The 19,850-nt window shown below is 46.2% G+C and overlaps 1 protein-coding gene across 7 annotated transcripts in view; it reads left to right on the forward strand.

Annotated features, from left to right (window-relative positions):
* Positions 1-19,519, forward strand: part of RAD54L2 (RAD54 like 2) — a 92,040-nt gene extending 72,521 nt beyond the window's left edge. For all 7 annotated transcript variants that reach the window (XM_027120946.1, XM_027120945.1, XM_027120951.1 and 4 more), the window contains 9 exons: positions 1,105-1,223; positions 3,039-3,138; positions 3,885-4,090; positions 4,509-4,681; positions 5,201-5,397; positions 7,839-8,038; positions 9,240-9,329; positions 11,692-11,784; positions 13,638-19,519. In XM_027120946.1, coding sequence (XP_026976747.1) covers positions 1,105-1,223; positions 3,039-3,138; positions 3,885-4,090; positions 4,509-4,681; positions 5,201-5,397; positions 7,839-8,038; positions 9,240-9,329; positions 11,692-11,784; positions 13,638-14,632 — 2,173 coding nt within the window. In that variant the 3' untranslated portion in view covers positions 14,633-19,519. The remainder of the gene's footprint in view (positions 1-1,104; positions 1,224-3,038; positions 3,139-3,884; positions 4,091-4,508; positions 4,682-5,200; positions 5,398-7,838; positions 8,039-9,239; positions 9,330-11,691; positions 11,785-13,637) is intronic.
* The last annotated feature ends 331 nt before the right edge of the window (positions 19,520-19,850 follow it).

Raw genomic sequence — 19,850 nt, forward strand, 5'->3', positions numbered from 1 at the left:
TTTGAAACCTTAGGCTAACATTGGAGATCACAGTCTAATCCTTCAAATTGTGACACAGGCCAAATATGACCTGTGGCCTGTTTTTGTACAGCCTGAGAGCTAGTTTTTACATTTGAAAAGAGTTTTTTTTGTTTTTGTTTTTTTAAAGAAGCATATGCAGGGAATTCCTTGGTGGTCCAGTGGTTAGGACTCTTGCGATCCCACTGCGGGGCACACGGGTTCGATCCCTGGTCAGGGAACTAAGATCCTGTAAGCCACAGGGTGCGGCCAAAAAAAATAAAATAAAAAATTAAAATTAAAAAAAGAGAAGCATATGCAGCAGAGACTGTGTGTGGTCTGCAAAGCCGAAAAATATTTACTCTCTGGTCCTGTACAGAAAACGTTTGCTGACCCCTGGTCTAAACTGCGTCTGTGCCTCCCCAGCCTTTTTTTTTTTTTTTTCTAAGCTTTGTATATAAGGCCAAGTAAATGATGTTTTTTGTTCCAAGTCACATTCTCAGTCTTGCCAGAGCTTTGAGTCCCATCAAGGCCTCACTCCTCAGGGAAACAGACGTAAAGTAGATTGCTTCTCCTTTGTTCCGACTAGATTATGCTCCAGTGAGAGCTAAGTGGCAGGAGCCTGGCTTGGGAGTCTCAGACTGAGGGTTCCCATGTGTAAAATACTTTGAGAGGAAAGCGGTGATTGTAACTTAGGGAGAGCCTAGTGTTACACTGCTTTTATGGACTGGCTCTCTGGATAACTTGGAAGCAACTTAAATGATCTATCTCCTTAGTAAGATCCATAATATTGCCTGTGGCCTATAATTAGATCTAAGGCATATTCATGCAGTGTTGGTTTTTAATGCTGATGCTATTTGTTACTCTGCACTGAGCTAAATCTCAGAATTTTTCAATCGAGGAAGTAATAGGATAGAGAATTTTTTAGTAGGGTGGTGGTAATAATTGTGTGGATGACTCTACTCCCTTATGAGCTAGGGTGGTTCTTTGTGGGGAGTAGGATGTGGGAGCTCCCACTGTCAGAGGGGAGCCTGCTGAGGTGGGCCTGTTGGGGAACAAGATTCCCTTAGGTCCAGGAGCCTTCTGAACCAAATGTGTCCCTTTCAGCCAGAGCCTTTCCACCTTGGCTTTAATCGAGGAGTTCCTAGGCAAACGAGAAGCGCCCTGTCTACCTGGTGCTGAGGGGCAAGGAGTACAGAAGTGGGTTCGAAACGTCAGCTACTTCCGTGAGTTCATTGCTGCTTTCTTCCTGGAGCCTTGGCAAGGTCTGCCTAAGAGTTTCCTTCCCCTCTCTCTCTTCCTTTCTTCTCCTACTCCATTCACCATCACATGAACAAGAATATCTGTGATTGACTAAGGAGCAGAGAGACACTAAGAGCGAGCTGCTTTGTGTGAGGCACTGTCCTGGGCTGGGGAGCTTAAGCCAGATAGGGGGAGCGCAGAGATGTAGAAGACATATGCCTTGTCATCATCTGAGGTGCAGCAACTCAAGGACAGATTCAAAGTAGCACTGATTGATTGCCCTCATGGGGGTTCTAAGGAGGACAGAATCATCATGGTGAGGATGGTTGGAGAAGGCTTCCTGGAGGAGGTGGGACTTGCACTAGACTTGCAGAGATGGGGAGAATTTGAATATACAGAGCTGGTGTGGCCCAAAGATCATCTTAGGCAGAAGGAACAAAGTGAACACAGCCTAGATCATGTATTCAAATTGGGGGAGATGATGTCCCTAAGGGGGTGAAAATTGGTTCTCGAGGAGACAAAAAATCTTAACTTTTTAAGAGTATAAAGCACAAATATGTATATAATGAATAAACATATACAGTATATCTGTGGTGTTAAAATTTTATGGAGGGCATGGTGATTGGGAAAAAATGTGTAAAAAGCCTCCTTAGTGGGGTGGTAATGAAAAAAAAAGTTGAGAAATATTGACTTCAGAGACTTATTGACCAGATATTGACATTTGGGCCAGTTAACTCTTTGTTGTAGGGGGCTGTCCTTTGCATTGTAGGATGTTTAGCAGCATCTCTGTTCTCTACTCACTAGATGGCAGTAGCATCCACAGCGTTATAACAACCCAAACTGTCTCCAAACATTGCCAAATGTTCCCTGTGGGGTAGCAGGGTGGGGAAATCTTCTTGTTGAGAAGCCCTGGCCTAAAGGAAAGATTTAGAGAAATGGAGGTTCAGGGGGTGGTGATGAGACTCCAGCACAGGAGCTAGCCTGGATCCTTGTGTTGACTATAGGCTTGCCCAGTGAGTCAGTGCTGAGCTTTTTTGTGCTTGGAAATTGTGGGAACTCAAGTTGAAAGGTAGATTGGGGTGTTGATTGAGGGAGCCTCTAATACCAGGCAATTAAACTAATGCTTCCTACATTGGTAGTGATTCAGTTCTCCATGTAGTATTTCATACCCTTAGCTTTGCCCTTTTCTCTGCTTTACTATAGGTGGCAAATGTCACCCCTCTCTTCCCTTATTCATGCTTCTTAACTGAAGCTTACCTTTTCTCTTTCTTTTGAGCTTCCCTCTTTTCACTCATATGTCCCATCCCACTGCTCCAGTTCTATTTTTTTTATGTCTCCTTCGAGCAACTTCTTAGCCTTAGGAGCTTGTTAACAATGTGGATTCCTGCGTGGGGGAGGAACATCACCCATATCAAAACACAAAACCCTTGGTCCTTTTGCAGTCACTAGGATTCACAGGACTGAGGCAGAGCAGTTACCTTAAGCCAGTGTTTGCCAGGCTTCCTTAACTAGGGTGATTCTTTTGCACTCTGAAGTCTAGGAACCTTGGCCTTAGAATTGACCCAAGATACTAAAGGGAAAAACACAGTTTATAGTCTTTGTTGCACATGTGAATCACTTGGGGGTATTTTAAAATTATAGATGCCTGGGTCTCATGGTAGATCCCCACGGAATGTCCAGGGTGTGGAAGCTGAGCACTGTAGTGTGTGTTTGTTTTGTTTTAAACACATTTGCCCATTGATTTTGCTGTATACCACTGCCTCATCTGTCCATTTCTTGTGTATTTCCTTCTGTCCTAGGGCTAGATGGTAGCACCCCTGCCTTTGAGAGGGAGCGGCTCATTAATCAGTTCAATGATCCCAGCAACCTCACCACCTGGCTGTTCCTTCTCTCCACAAGGTGAGTGGATCCTGAGAGGGGAGGTCAGAGGACTGCATTCAGGGCATTTGACTGCATGGGCAGGTACCACAAAGGCTTGTCCAAGTTCTGTCAGAAGAAATCTCCTCAGGTTTGTGACTTGTTCTTGAGGTCAGAGAGGGGACCCCAGAAAGAAATTGTGTTAGAAGGGCAATTATGATAGTGTCATGAATTTCTTTGAGACCTTCATTCACAATGGTCATAATTATCTTTACTCTCAGGACGGTTCTGAGGCTTAGATGATGTGATGAATGTGAAAGTGCTTTAATAAGTAGAAAGTGTAATATAACTGTAAAAGGCTGATGGCATTATTTGTCTCATGCCAAGCGACTTGCAGGCTGTGCTGCCTTCTGCCATCAGAATGCCCTCGATAGGGTATGAACCAGTCATTCTCCTAAGCTGTTAGACTAAACACATCAGAAACATTGGTACGCAGACATTTCCCCTCAGCCAGTGACATCACTCTGGGGCCAAGATATGGGCCTTTACTCATCACAGAGGGATGGGAGGGTGGGTTTTCTTTCTGAGCTGGTAGGTACTTCCATGTTGGACTTTCAGGGCATACTTTTCAGTGCTTGAGGAATGCACTGTTCATTAGCAGAATCATTCAGTATATTCTGCTTAGGATAAAGAGGATAATATCGGGGTAGGAGTCACAGAGGGTAAAACCAATTTGAAAACTATCTTTAAAACTAAAGGTTCTGTGATTATTGGCTTGTGTTTTAAAGGGCTGGGTGCTTGGGCGTGAATCTGATTGGTGCCAACCGAGTGGTGGTGTTTGATGCTTCCTGGAACCCTTGCCATGATGCTCAGGCAGTATGTCGGGTATACCGTTACGGCCAGAAAAAGCCCTGTCACATCTATCGCCTTGTGGCTGATTTCACCCTCGAAAAGAAGATCTATGACCGTCAGATTTCCAAGCAGGGCATGTCAGGTGGGCCATCTTCCACGCTCAGAAGAGGCACATTTATACAGGCTACCACTCTAATTGTATCAAGAGTGGGAGGGGAGGGCGGCAGGATGTGGAAACACAGGCTTTCAGTCATAGAAAGTTAGCAGTTCCTTCCATCTCATTCTGATTCAAATAATTGCTTAAGAGGGAATTTACCTCAGATTGTTGAAGATGGGTTTAATGATAAGAGCTGAGCTGGTTATGCAATTTTCTCTTAACATATTTCTGTTTCATGAGGGTCTCAGACCTGCTGTTTGATTTTCAGATATGGGGTGGCCTGAGATGGTTTAGATATTGGTAACAATTATGCCACCCACAACCTTTCTTCCAATATTTGTAGCTATGCTTTTGCAGTTTTCTTTGCTGTGAACTGACTTTCTCCATGTCTTCTCCCTTCTAGATAGGGTCGTGGATGATCTCAATCCAATGCTGAACTTTACTCGAAAGGAGGTGGAGAACCTACTGCACTTTGTTGAGAAGGAGCCAGCTCCCCAAGCATCCTTGAACATAAAGGGGATCAAGGAGCCAGTCCTGCAACTTGCCTGTCTGAAATACCCTCACCTCATCACCAAGGTAAGACCCTGGTATGCATGTGTCCCAGTACTGCACTCTCCACTGAGGGAGGCTTGTCTGGCAAGCTAGTTTCCTTCATCCAAAGTTTTGTTTCATGCAGACAACTTGAATTCATCTGCTTCTTTTCCTTGCCCCAGACAGTCCCCCTCCCCTGTCCAAACCACCTATCCTATCCTAGTCTCATCCTAGGAGTGTGTGCTCAGTCATGAGAATAATTTGGCCGTTGTGAGTTTTCCTAGCAGAAAGAGAGGGGGAAAAGTTCTGAAAATATAGTCTGGTAATTCTCTGAACTCTCCCATTCTTTTGATATGGAAGGCAGACTTAGGTTGTCCAAAGCTGGTGCTAGGTTAGAGTTGAGAATTTATGCTGCTGACAGGAAGACAGTAAACCCACCTGTGTGTCTGTGAGCAGGCTCTTTGCTAAGTACTGGAGACAGCCAGCCATTTCTTGGTTTCAAAGTAAGGCTTATTGTATGTCACAAAGACTGGTAATTAAATCAACATCCTCCTGTGTCCCCAGGAGCCTTTTGAGCATGAGTCATTGCTCCTTAACCGAAAGGATCACAAGCTGACCAAAGCTGAGAAAAAAGCAGCAAAGAAAAGCTACGAGGAAGACAAACGTACATCGGTCCCCTACACCCGCCCATCATATGCTCAGTATTACCCCGCCAGTGACCAGAGCCTGACCAGCATCCCTGCCTTCAGTCAGAGAAACTGGTGAGTCACTGAAAAGGGAGGAAGATTTGCTGCTGGGCCAGGGTCAAGCCTTTCAACTGGTTCCTTTTTTAAATAAAGGGAGACCCTACAACTTGCTCTTTGGCTGCTGTGAACTGAGAGGTTCTGCTCTTGGATGAGGTGCTGAAGCAGTTCAGCAGCCCTGGTGTTTTAAGCAGCTCTGGCTGGAAGAGTGAGCTGCTGGGCTTGTGACTCAGGAGAGTCCCTCTGGACTCCCGAGGAGATGCAGCTTCCCATAACACAAATGCCCAGCCCTCCCACACAGCTGCTTCCTATCTGCAGCACCTTGGTGCTAGCCCTCACTTAGCAGCGAAGTTCAAGAGTGAAGGCCAGGTCTTCTGTGGGTCTTGGATTGCAGTCAGGGAATCCTGCTGTTCCTAATGGGATTTCACTCTGTGTCCGCCTTATTCCTGAGCAAAAAATCTTTTTCTTGAGTACAGCTTCCAGAACTATTAAGAATAGGAACAGCATGGAAGCCAATTGCTAGGTGGGAGAAAAGCTCTTTGTAGGAAATTATAGAATAGTTATCTCTGTTTTTTTTTCCTCATTACAAGACAAAGTGCCTCATAGCCTTTATCAGATCAGCTTCCTGATTGCCTGGTTTGCATTTTTACATTATTTGATTATCTTGAATTAAAGATAATTATTTTGAGAGGGATAGATTTAAGAATTGTTTCTTTTGACTATTCCATGTTTACAAAAAAATAAACTTGTCAAATGAGTTTCTAAAGGAACTGAAGCCATGTAAGATTTTATGTAAGACTAAATTTTGGTGAGTAAATTTGCTACTTTTTATGTATAAGATGCTTTCAAGTAGAAAATTGCCATGTTTCAAAGCCTTCAAACTTTATTTCTGTGTCATTTTCCAAGATACTGTTGCCTGAGTATGTTCTTCTCTGGTCCTCCACCCCTTTTATCTCTTTTCTGGGCTTTTCCTTGTAATAGCAGGAATGGACTAAGTCTGAACCCAGTAGGAGAAAAGCCATATGGAGGGAAGATGTGACAAATGAGCTGGGCTGTGAGGAGATTTCAGCTCCTTTTCTGGCCCAACTCTGGCCCTGTGGGAGGCATTTGGCCTCTCACAGCATTTGATGAGCCATCCCATGATCCTGCTGATTCCTTATCCTGTCTGGGTACATGTGAGGAGGCCTTTCCACCCAAATTCCTAGCCTTAGCCCCTGCAGAGTATGGGGCTTAGGCTAGATTCCTGTTACCCTTCTGACTTCTTATCCTGAGAAGAGTCCCATTGACATCTGAGCAGGGCCCCCAGCTCCTGCATAGCCACCTTGGGCAGGCATTGCGGAAGTGGGTCCCAGATCCTGGTGAGCTTGCCGTGCTACCTGGCCTATCTCGGAATGATGGCATCCACAGGGCCCCAGGGGTTGCCCAAAGGCAACCTGAGAGCAGTGTGACTGAGGAGACATGCAGACCTACTCCAACAGCAGTGGTGTGTTCTTTTATGTGCCAGTCTTCAGTCAGATGAGGAAGAGCATACCAGTCCAAGAGGCTCTCTTTCTCTGAACTAAAGACCAAAGATGCAGACTTCAGAAATCTTAGAGACAGGGGCTTTATTTCAGAAACCTTAAATAAGGAGTAGCTTTCTCAAGGTACCAACATCCAGTTGAAAGGAAGGTGAAAAGTGAGGAATGCATCATTGACCACAGGATAACATTTTGGCACTTTGGTAGTAAGAGATGCACAACCGGTACTCAGGCTGGCCATGGCTCTGTGCCATGTAGAAGCCCAACTTCTGTGCACGGCGTTTTGCCTGCTGCTGCTTTTGTGGTGGCTGTGACTTTAGGGGCACTTTGGGGATTGGCCCTGGGAGAAGTCCATTGAAAAGTAATTCAGAAGAGAGAGGTGTCTGCATTACTTATTGAAACTTGAGATTTCAGAGGGTAATGATGGTTAAAGTTGGATAGATAGTCTCAAGACCACCAGAACATGTGACGTCACATGGCCCTATTTTCTTGGGTTAGTGGGAAAATTCCACCCATCTATCTTCAAATTAGTATGCACCGTGTTCTGAAGAACTTCCCCCCCCACTTAATGCCTCTTTGCCTCTACCTGACTTCCAAGGACGAATTCCTTCCAAGGACGAATTCCTAATTTATGTAGACAGTCCAAATTCTAGAGGAGCAGATGTCACCTCACATTTCCAAAAAGGCATTATTCCACTGACATTGATTCTTCTTAGACTCTGAGAGGCGTTACCCCTTGCTATCTCTGTCTCCTCTCTGTCTCAGCCCTGCCTCTAGTCTCCTTTTGAATTTACCATACCCTGCAGGTTCTTTTGATCCTTCTCTCAGCAGCATCTGAGGCTGTAGAATGGGGAAGTCTGGAGAGGCTCAGCAGTCTTTGCAGAAAGATAAGTAAGGGCTGTTCTGCCAAACTTCCTTAGTGTGCTTCTCTTTCTCTCCTAGGCAGCCAACACTGAAGAGTGATGAGAAGCCTGTGGCCAGTGTTCGTCCTGTACAGTCCACCCCAATCCCCATGATGCCACGGCATGTCCCACTGGGAGGTAGTGTAAGCTCTGCCTCCAGCACAAATCCAGCTATGAACTTCCCAATCAACTACCTGCAACGTGCGGGAGTCCTTGTGCAGAAGGTGGTCACCACAACAGGTTGGGAGCTCCTGAGTTCTCTTCCAGGGTGCTGTCCCTTTTAAAATTACTTTGTTCATTCAGGAAGTATTTATTAAACAATGTTTGCATTGTAGGCCATACTACATTGGCACTCTAGGTAAAAATAGAGAAGGCAGCAGTCCCTGATCTTGAAGAATTTGCATTCTAATGAAATGTCTTAAGAAGAGCAACATGGAACTGGGTTTTCTTGAATGTGGTGGGTGGGATGGACTCTGAACACTGCAGAGATTGTGGAAATGTCACTGGACATAGGGTTGGTCTTCAGAGAGAGGTGTGAATGTGTTGAGTCCTGCCTGACTTGTAGGGTCAGGTGGGTATGAAGGACAGCTCTCAACCTCTTTAGTTAAAAGACCTAAATGTCGCTTGCTTCTTTCTTTGTAAGTTTAATGTAGATCGAGCATGATGGGCCAGTGGTAGGAGTTGGGCAGCCCATCCGTCCCTGCAATTGATTCTGTGGTTCAGGGTAATTGGGAAGGAAAGCATTTCATGATGCTGTTTTTCATCTTGTTATCTAGAAATACTCATAATACATTTTCATGAAAACATCTTAATTGGTTTTTTTGAGTATGAAAATAATAGCTGTTCATTGTAAAAAAAAGAAAAAAATTTGAAACAAATTAAAAACAAAAAGAGAGGCTCTCAGGACTTCCCTGGTGGTCCAGTGGTTAAAACTCCACGCTTCCACTGCAGGGGGTGTGGTTTCAATCCCTGGTCGGGGAACTAAGATCCCACATGCCCTGCGGCACAGCCAAAAAAAAGAGAGAGCCTCTCATAATCCTGTTTCTCTGCTGATTCTTGAAAATGCTCTTTCTCTTCATAGTGACAGGAGCAGCAGATACACGCAAATAGCTTAGGGAGGGAGAAACAAAAATAGAAATAAACATTTGAACTGAAACTTTTTCTAAACCAAAAACTCTATGATTTTTAAATTAAATCAAGGAAAATTGATCAGAAAGATGATCAGATTTCTAAAAAGTTTCTTGTTTTCACAGTATTCTTTGTTTAGACAGTTGTGAGAGGCCCTGCTGGTTTCAAAACTTCCTTGGTTCTGACCTCTGCTCCACTGAGACGCTTTAGGGAAACCATTGAGGAACAGGGGTGGATGTGGACTTTGCATTTTATTTCCCTCCTTCAGTCAGGCCCCATGTAATCTAAATCTGAGGTCTGTTGTCTCCACTAGATATTGTTATTCCTGGACTCAACAGCTCCACAGACGTACAGGCAAGAATTAATGCTGGTGAGAGCATCCACATCATCCGTGGGACAAAAGGTGAGAGCCTGACCAAAGGGCTTATTCCCTACCTTTGGTTGAGAGTGGTGGGCTGGCAAGCAAAATAAATACATACGGTTTGAGCTAGAGAGAAGATAGGAATCATCCTATAGGAGTGTAACACGTGGGGGAAACATGAGAAAATGACATTTCTAGGAGCTTAGCCGAGTGGGGTGGGCTCAAAGGATATCTGTCAGTGGCTTAAAAGAAAGGAGTTAGGGTCCCTGCATTCCTATATTTTGCCATCGTTTTTATGGAGACTCTTGGAGTGGGTTTGGATACACACAGTGTTTTGTATTGGTCTCAGCCTATCGATAGTATCGGCTAGGAATGCCTGGGGCACTCATCCAGTCCTGTAGTACTTGTGGCAAGCACCCACATACATTTCCCCAGAGCCAGTGTTGTGGCTAGACCAGCCCTTGTTGTTCTTATTATGATTGCAAGATGCACCTCAGCAACAATCATCAAGGAACTTTGAAAAAACAAGGTTTACTACTCACAGGTCCTGTAGGGTACATGGCACACTCAAGGGCCACACAGGAAGGTTGTGGGGGGAGAGAGAGAGAAAGAGATTGTGGACCTGGGTCTCTGTCTTTATTAGGGTCCAAGAGTGGGGTGGCTAGGGTTTCGCAGGTTCAATCTTTATTGGTGAATTTATTTATATTTTTGGCCACGCCGTGCAGCTCGTGGGATCTTAATTCCGCAACCAGGGATCAAACTTGTTCCCCCTGCAGTGGAAGCACAGAGTCCTAACCACTGAACCACCAGGGAAGTCCCTTTATTGGTGAATTTAAAACATAAGAATGGGAATTAGTGTGTGGGAAGGGAAGAGCGAGCTCACTCAAGGGTTAGTTACCTAGGTTACCTCAGGCTTTCTAAAAAGGAACTTTTCAAGGGAGGGAGCAGCCTGGTTCCTTACCTAGTAGTTTAGCTAGTAGCTGTGCCGTATGGCTGGCAGTTTGTTTACCCAAGATGGATGTCTTTGAAATGGATGTCTGAGCAGTCAAAAGCTTAATGTCTAGCACTTACACTACACACAGGGAGGCCAGAATCAGAGGGAATGAGCTGTGGAATGGGTTATAAGCCAACCTGTTTATTGTTGTGCCGTCTTACCTACTTGCTTAGAGTGGGGTGGATGTCTCTGATTAGAAAATGTAGTGGGTGGATGAATAAGTATACCTGGGTTGCATGACAGAATTTTCCAGTGTGGCCATTTGAAAAGTCCACTGCCTCTGGCCTCCTTATGGAGTTCTCCAGATGAGATTGCTGGAGAAATCTGGGCTGGATGGTGTTAGGACACAGCTGAAGCCTATCTTTCATGTCAGCCTCTGCTGTGTGAGGCTCCCCGAGGGTCTTTGTTTAGTAAGGAGATTTTGCCCTAGCCTCTGTTGGGTTAAAGTACTTTTAGTTTCAGGGAAAAGATGCCATGAAATACATGACACCCAGAGAAGGTCATATGTAGCCCCCTTACTGGGTTCTTCCTGGCCTAGAGCAGGGGTATGCAAACTGTGGCCCACGGACCAGATCATGCCTGCTTCCTGTTACTGTACCTCTGAGCCAAGAATGGGTTTTACATTTTCAACCATTTTCAATTGGTTGAAAAAAAAAAAATCAAAAGTATAGTATTCTGTGACGTGAAAGCGATATGAAATTCACATTTCAGTGTCCATAAATAAAGACCTTCGGAGCACAGCCACACCCAGCTGTCATGTTACAGCAGCAGAGTAGTTGCAACAGAGACCTTATGGCTCACAGAGCCAAAAATATTTACTAACTGACCCTTTAAGAAAAAGTTTTTTGACCTCTGGCCAAGAGGCAGCCCTACCAAGAGATAGATCAAATGACATGCTCAAGACCAAGGAAAGGTTGACTAGTGCTGTGTGGGAATAGAATAGCCGTCTTGAATTATTCCTGCCAAGGGAGGGGTGTTATTGAGGAAATAAGGCTCCTTCCAGATCAAGAGGACCTGGGCCAGAACAGAAGGAGCCAATTTACTCTCTTTCACAGCACCCTATTTATTTCCTCCATTGCATTTAACCTTTCCTGATATTTTCTAGTATAATTGTCTATCTCCCCCTCTAGAGTTAAGCTCCGTGAGACAGGGCCCTTTTCTGTCTTGTGTACTTCAGTGTCTAGAACAGTGTCTGGTATATGGTAGTCACGCAGTCAGTGTTTGTGGAATAAGTGAGTAATATTGGGTCCACAGCTCAGTCATCCCACTCCTCATTTCAGGGATATTGAGAGAGGATGTGACACCAGTTTTATAGCTGTTTCTGAGCCCACAGTGCCCAGGCCTGGAGTTTCCCAGGGTTGGCTGTATTGCATGTCTGCTCCTAACAGTCTTCCTCATGTTTCTTCTTAGGGACATACATCCGTACCAGTGATGGGCGAATCTTTGCTGTCCGGGCGACTGGCAAACCAAAGGCCCCTGAAGATGGTCAGATGGCTGCCTCAGGTATAGTGGCTTCTACTTTCCGTTGACCTACATGGCATTTTTGGGGGGGGGGTTGGTTTGTAATTAATTTATTTTTTGAATAGATAATGTGTGCATGGTTCACAATTCAAAGGGTACAAGAAGGGGTAAAGTGAAAAGTAAGTTTTTCTTCCCTCATACTTCCAGTCATCCATTGCTCCTTCCTGGAGGTGCTACTCCTGTTTTGTTTGGTTTGTTTGTTTGTTTTATAGATTTATTTATTTTTATTTATTTATTTTTGGCTGCGTTGGGTCTTTGTTTCTGCTCGCGGGCTTTCTCTAGTTGCAGCAAACGGGAGCCACTCCTTGCCACGGTGCATGGGCCCCTCATTGCAGTGGCCTCTCCCGTTGCAGAGCACGGGCTCGGTGCGCAGGCCCCAGGAGTTGTGGCATGCAGGCTCAGCAGTTGTGGCCCTCGGGCTCCAGAGCACAGGCTCAGCAGTTGTGGCACACAGGCCTAGCTGCTCTGTGGCATGTGGAATCCTCCCAGAGCAGGGCTCGAACCCGTGTTCCCTGCATTGGCAGGCGGATTCCCAACCACTGCGCCACCAGGGAAGTCCCTCCTGTTGTTGTTTTGTTTTGTTTTGTTTTGTTTTAAAAGATATTCTATACATATACATGGTACAGGGATATGTATATGCGTACGTGTATATCTGTGTATATTAAAAAAATGTATATATGTATATAACTTTTCTTTGCATTTTTAAACAAATGCTAATTTACTGTAATATACTGTTTGATCTTTTCTTCATTTACTAGTGTATCTCAGTGCTTGTTCCTTATCCTTTCTTTAAATGTTCCTCAGTGAAGGTTTGCACAAGATGCAGTTAGATGGGTGTAATACAGTGCATTACGGAGTTCCCTGTCCCTGGACATTTAGATTGTTGTGCTCCACCATTACAGTACTGGTTCACAGTCATATGGGTGTATCTATAGGAAAAATTCCTAGAAGTGGGATTGCCAGATCAAAGAGTATATGTGTGGCACATTAACAATGTTAGGAACTCTTGCAAAAGTCCCCTCTGTGGGAGTGGTTCTCACTTATCCTCCCACCATGAGGTATGAGGGTATGAGAGCTAGATTGCTCTTGTTCCCAGCTTTTATCATGGAAATTGAGAGACATGCAGACAAGTTGAAAGAACAGCACTGTGAGCACCCATGTATCCTACAGCTAGATCCAATGACTGTTATCATTCTCATAAACTTTCTTCTCTCTCCTCCTTCCTATTATTTGAACTATTTGTAAGTTGAAGACATCATGTCATTTCATCCCTAAATATTTCAGCACACATTTGCTAAGATTAAGGACATACTCCTCCTAGTCACAAAACCATTATCGCACTAAAAAAAGTTAACAATCCCATAATATTCCCTACTAGTCAGGCCATTTTCAGATTTCCCAGTTGCCCTATTCACTTTCATGGCCATGGATTTTGTTTTGTTTTTAACCAGGATGGACTGCTTTTTGAACTTCATTTTCCTCTTTTCTCCCATCCTGGTCACTGACCATCTTTGCCCCCAGAAGGAGTGTGACTAAAAGAATATCTTTCAGCATTTCATATCCTTTATTTCATAGGATCCACCTTGGTGGAGTTTTACAGGGAACTGGGGTACAGAGAAGTTACATGTCTTTGCATGGATAGACTTGTTTCCTAGATCAAAGGACTTCTTTCTTTGTGATTGGGAAAAATTGACTGGGTGATGTTGTTTGCACATCGAACTATTTGAATTTGGGGGACCACAGGACAGGATTTTTTTTTTTAATGGAATCTTGTCTTACACCCGCCTTCTCTCCCTGACCATTCTGGTTCTCAGTTACCTACATTTCATCCCCAGGTTCCCAGGGGCCTTCTCTCGAGTCTACAAGCAACGGCAGACACAGTGCCTCATCACCCAAAGCCCCCGACCCTGAGGGGCTGGCCAGGCCTGTCTCTCCAGACAGCCCGGAGATCATCAGTGAGCTCCAGCAGTATGCAGATGTGGCTGCTGCCCGGGAATCCCGTCAGAGCTCCCCAAGCTCCAATGCTGCCCTGCCTGGCCCCCCAGCTCAACTTGTGGACAGCAGTGCTGTTCCTGGGACAGCTCTTGGGACTGAACCTAGACATGGGGGTCATTGCCTCAATAGTTCCCTCTTGGTGACCGGCCAGCCCTGTGGTGACAGGCACCCAGTGTTGGACTTAAGGGGCCACAAGCGAAAGTTGGCCACACCACCTGCTGCCCAGGAGTCAGCCCGCCGGCGGTCCAGGAAGGGCCATCTGCCAGCCCCCGTGCAGCCGTATGAACACGGGTATCCAGTTTCTGGCGGGTTTGCCATGCCACCCGTCTCCTTAAACCATAACCTCACCCCACCCTTCACCTCCCAGGCTGGGGAGAATTCCCTGTTTATGGGCAGTACCCCCTCCTACTACCAGCTGTCCAATTTGCTGGCAGATGCCCGCCTGGTGTTTCCAGTGACTACTGACCCTCTGGTGCCAGCAGGCCCCGTCAGTTCCTCTTCCACGGCTACCTCAGTCACTGCCAGCAACCCCTCCTTCATGCTCAACCCCTCTGTACCAGGGATACTACCCAGCTACTCACTCCCATTCTCACAGCCACTCCTGTCCGAGCCGAGGATGTTTGCGCCTTTTCCTTCCCCTGTCTTGCCCAGCAACCTTTCACGGGGCATGTCTGTCTACCCAGGCTACATATCCCCACATGCAGGCTACCCAGCTGGCGGCCTTCTCCGGTCCCAGGTGCCTCCATTTGACTCTCATGAGGTTGCTGAGGTGGGGTTCAGCTCCAATGATGATGAGGATAAGGACGATGATGTAATAGAGGTCACTGGGAAATAGCTGGGGAGCCCCTCTGCAGCTCACTCGGGGCCCCAGCAGGTTGCCCACCAAGATGGAAGGCAGCAATCTGGGCTTTCTGAGAATAGGGCACTTGGCAGGAGGGAAAAGGAAGAGGACAAAGAAGGGTGGTTGACCACAGGTGGCAGGGCTCTGTTGCTGTTTAACAAAAGAGGCAAAAATAATCCAACAGAGCAGCAATAGTGGGAAATCAGGGACCTAAAACAGGAATGGAGAGGCAGGGCAGTCTGCCTCTCTTCCTGCCTGCCTTGCTTATGCTGTCTGCTTGCTTGCTTGCCCATCTGAGGGTAGATGCTCACATCCCATTTCTGTCTTTGGGAACATTCTCTCCCGAGAGAGCTGCCTTACTGGGTGATTTAGCTTGGCCTGGAGAGGGAAGGGGAGGGAGGGAGGGTAAGAGAAGAAGGGTAGGCAGACTGAGATTCCACGTGAAGTGGAATCCTTTTAGGGGGTGGGAAAGAAGCAGACCAGGTATGTGTGTGTGTGCCTGTGCGTGTGTGTTTATGTTTGTACTTACATGTATGTAACAGAGCAGGGGTGAAGGCGGGTGGGAAGGGAGGGAGGGAGGGACTAAAGGGGAAACTAAGAAATGAATTTATCTTTTGTAAAATGGAAATCAGAGTGTGGTGGTTCATGGCAACTATTAGTATGAACATCAGGGTGAGCCCAGGAGAAGAGCCATGGAAACCACAAGTTTCCTTCTACTTGGGTGAAGACAAGGCCCAGCTAACCCACGTCCCTGGTTATCAGAGCCAGACTTGTTTTAAAATTTGGGGGAAATTATTAGAGAAAATGGGCATTACCAATCTGTGTCTCTTTCCCCAGTGGCTGTCTCTGAGCAGATCTCCCTTTCTGGGGTGTGAGATTGTCTGTGTGCAGAGACTGGGAGGGAGAAGCATTGCAGTGTGTGAGTGGGAGGTCATGGAGTTGTGGCCAGAAAAAACATTCTTCACAAGGTTGGAACTGAGCCCCCAGCTGCCTGTTCTGGTGGCCTTTCCTTTTCCTTCTCCATTAGAGAGCTCCATGTTAATTTATTTCTTAAGGGCAATTATTTATTATTTGGACTTTTCATGTGTCTTGGTTCTTTTTTGGGGGGGTGGGAGGGGAGGTTAGGGTAAGGAGGGTAGGAGATGGGAAGGGAAATTTTAAGATATCTCAGACCCCATAGCTGCTGGTGAATAAATCCTGGGTAGATGGTGAATTGACCAAGGAAAGAAAGTTAGGCTTGACCAAGGTTTACACTAAACAACTATGTTTTCAGGAAATGGCCCCTCAGGAAGATCAGGGAATCCTGTGACTGGATAGTTAGTGATGGTGAGACTCATTCCACAGTGCTTGAAATTTAGGATCATGGAGTTTGCAATTGGGAAGTAAGTGACCCCAAATTTGGAGCTGTGTCCTCCTGGGATGACCTTAGGGACAGGCTCTCTATGCTGACTAGTGAAGCTGTGTATAGGTGGCTGCTGGGTTGAGGGAACAGACTGTTGATTTCCTATTGGGAAATGTCTTGGCTTCCTCAACGTATCGGATGATCATTGTGGGCCTGGTGTCTGCTACCTCCATCCTCTTTGAAGGAACATGGAGGAGCCCTTCCTCTGTAGGAGACTTAAATCGTCTTAAAAGAATACATCAGTCATTCTGGGTCTCCGCCAGGGGCGAGGGGGCATCTAGGCGTTAAGCATAAACACTGGTTGTCTTCATATTGCCTTTTTCCCCCCTGCTGCTAAGACCTTGCTGGGCAGTTCTTTATGATGAACAAACCCTGTCTGGCTTTAGAGCTTTACCACCTACCCATGGGTCCCTCCTCACTGGGCAGCTGCTGCACCTGCCTCTGCCAAGCCCTGGAGGCAACTTAGCCAGCTCACCCCTAGTAGTATCTGCTTGCTTCTGCAGCTCTTCTGACCAGCCTGTTTCCATTGTTGGGGAGTCTTAGCACACTCTGGCATATTATCCCCAGAGAAGAGACAAGGAGATGGCTGATGGATGGGTGTGTGTGTGTGTGTGTGTGTGTGTGTGTGTGTGTGTGCACTGTTCAGTTACACCAAAAGTGGAACTTAGGGAGCTTGCTTTCTGTATTTTCATAAGCACCCTGTCAGACATTTAACTCTCCTACTTATAGAAGCCTTAGACCTACAATTTAGCTATGCAAATTATTTTAATAATTTAAAAACAGCAGTTCCAACCAGTGCTTTCTCTTTCAGATGCATCCCAAGAATGAATGATGAAGGGACTCAGTTAGAGTGGGCTCTCAGGTTGAGGCTGGTTAATGGGAGTAAGCTAGCCTGGATCTCTGATTTGCAGAGCACACTCACAACCTGGGTTACAACTGATGCCTCTAAGGCTCCAGAGCACTGGGATCCCAGAAATTGTGTGTGTGTGTGTGTGTGTGTGTGTGTGTGTGTGTGGAAGGAGGGATATTTCTATGTTCACCTCTAGGAAATCACAGCAGCAAGCTCTGAGAATCCAGAAACTATCCCAGCAAGGAACCAAAACCAGTCACTGAAGGGATGGGCTTTTGAAGGTACCGGGAAGTAATGGGTGTTGTGAGTGGCAGCATGTGCCTGCTCTCTACCCAGTGGTTCCATGGGCTGGGTCTTGCTTCAACTCAGGAGAGGCCATAGTTTTGGGAGGCTGACCTGGCTAGACAAGATTTTCTTTGATATGTGCAGCTTATATTGTGTAAGGGGGTAGGGCTGGGATCATGGGAAATTAAGAGTGCTACTGGTTCCATGGTTTGTTTTGTTGTTGTTTTTTTTTATTGAACCTGAAAATACTTTGACTTTTCTGTCGTCTCTTTCTGTGTGCTGGTAGGCAAGCGTGCATGCACACCAAACATAAGCATATGTGTAAGGGTAGCAGGAAATGTCTCAGAGCCCAAGAACCATGTTTTACAGTTCCTTTGATCAGAAACACTTGGTGTTGATGTCCACGCACCGTCCAGGCCTGAGTAAGGGAAGGATGGTGATAAGGGGGAGGGCAGAAGATCAGGTCTAGGTATCTTGCCTCGCTACTGTCTTCCATAGAATGTTTTCAAGGGCCTTTCAAGCCCCATCTGTCTGGTTTAGCCTAAATCCTCAGCCTAGGGAATATAGTACAATTTAATAATTCAGGATTACCATTTGTAATAATGCTTTATTCCCTTTTCTCAGTACCTTTGTAGATAAAAATTCAACAGAGACAGATTAGCCATTTAATTGAGAAAGTAAGTGAACCATGTTGGATCCAGATATTTTTCTTCAGATTAGATATCTGCAAAGTTTTCACCCCCTTGAGTTATGCTTCTTAAGCATCTTTTGACTTAAGGATGTCTCTGGTCCTTGGAACTCTATTCCCTAGGAATTAGTGTGTGGAATCACTATATACTTGTGATTCACAACTAAATATGAAAATTTCCCACTCCAGGACATGAAGCAAATCGTTGGGGTAATATTTTGCTGATAGGTTGAAACACTCAACCAAACTTTAGCCGTCTGGGTAGGACTGTCACTCCCAAAGCACTCAGCAGAGCAAGGCTCTCTGCTTGTCTGTTCATGCCTGGCATTGCTCTGGAACTGAGTCCTCATCCCATGGGGAAGGTCTTCTGGGGCTTTACATTCCTTGTTCCTAGTGTTCCTGGCCATGACCCCCTTGTGCTTCCCAGTTCCCTGTGATTCCACAGAAGACCAGTCTCTCCTTTCTGAGCCATGGCCTCCTATGCACCCAACTCAGTGACTCTTCCCCCATCAAAACTCCTGAGAGAAGAGCTCCTTCCCCCATTAGTTCCCCAAGAGACTTTCTGGCCCTCTGCTGACTGTTCCCAAGAAATCCACACCTCAAGGTCTGCCTGAGAAGGTTATGCTCTCCATCAGTCACCTTCAGACTCTATTTCCCTCCTACTGACTCTTCTCTGCTGTCCTGTGTATTCCACTGTGACCCCTTAATGTCTGTTCTGTGCCACTGGCTTGGCCCTAGGCCTTTTATGAATACCCGAGTCTTACGATGAACTTCCTGAGCAGGCAGTGTCCAACTTCTTTGCTCTTCAGGGACCTTAGTCTGCTCCTTTCCTCTCTCAGAGGTCTATTTGATATAGTAATCTAGTGCATTGGAGAGAGGTAGCTAGACAGGCTGCAGAGTCTGTAAGGCTGGGGGCTGGGAGTGATTTGGGTACTCTCTGTTACCACTACTGGGATAATAATCAGAAAAGAGGGGACCTCATACTGTGACCTGACCCAGGGCCCTCCCCTGGAAGAGAGCTCAGCCCAGGTTTGTGTGTGTGTGTGTGTGTGTGTGTGTGTGTGTGTGTGTGTGTGTGTGTGTGTGTGTGAGAGAGTGTATGTGTGCACACGCATGCCCTTGTGCACGTGGGTGTAAATTGTTATCTGGTTGTGTTACTCAGGGTGGGCTGGGGACTCACCAGAAGAATCCCCTCAGCCCGCCCAAGACTGTTTTTTTCCTGTACCCTCTCCAGAGGGGTCGGGGAAGGGGGTCCAGGTGGGTTGAGGGGGTCACAATGGATAACCACTAAGGCCACACTGCTGCCAGGAGGAGTGGGGTGGGGGAGAGATGAGGTGGCCCCAGGGACCTGGCACCTGGCTTTGGTTTTCCATCTTCTTTCTTCAGGACACCCCCTGAGGCCTGGGACCTGCGCCTGGCTTTGAGGAACATCTGTAGCTGGGTGTTCCAGCTGCTGGTGTGATCATGGGCTTCCCTCCTCTCTCAGCAGGGCAGGTGCTCCTGCCCCAGAGACTGGGCAACTGGCTGTTTCTATGACGTATTTATTTTTACTTGTGTTTCATGTCACTTTTTTAAAAAAGCAAACAGAACAATTGTAAGTCAGTATAACTGCCTATCAGTTTATTTCTCTTTTTGTAAAATAAAATTTAAACTGAAGAAGGCAGTGTTGTTTGATCAGGGAATTGTCTGAACAGCTGTTTGGCTGGGTGGTGGTGAAAGGGATATAACTTAGAGCATATTGGATGCTGAGATGGCACCTGTGAAGGTGGGGGGTGGGAACAGAGGGCAGACTGCTGGCAGGCTCTTTTTATGCAGTGGGGTTCATTAGGCATTTTCTGCCTTTGCTCACCTGAAGAGGACCGCATTTCCTGGCTCTAGAGGAAACAGCGAAGCTGACTCAGGGTGGCTTGAGGCTAGCTGGTCCCTCAGTCATGGCAAGTCCTGCAGGGGCAGCCCTAACTAGGCTGTGAGTGGCCAGGGATTGGGC

The sequence above is a fragment of the Aethalodelphis obliquidens genome, unplaced genomic scaffold, assembly GCF_003676395.1.
Source record: "Aethalodelphis obliquidens isolate GAN/ISIS:26980383/991018 unplaced genomic scaffold, ASM367639v1 scaffold22, whole genome shotgun sequence".
NCBI lineage: Eukaryota > Metazoa > Chordata > Mammalia > Artiodactyla > Delphinidae > Aethalodelphis > Aethalodelphis obliquidens.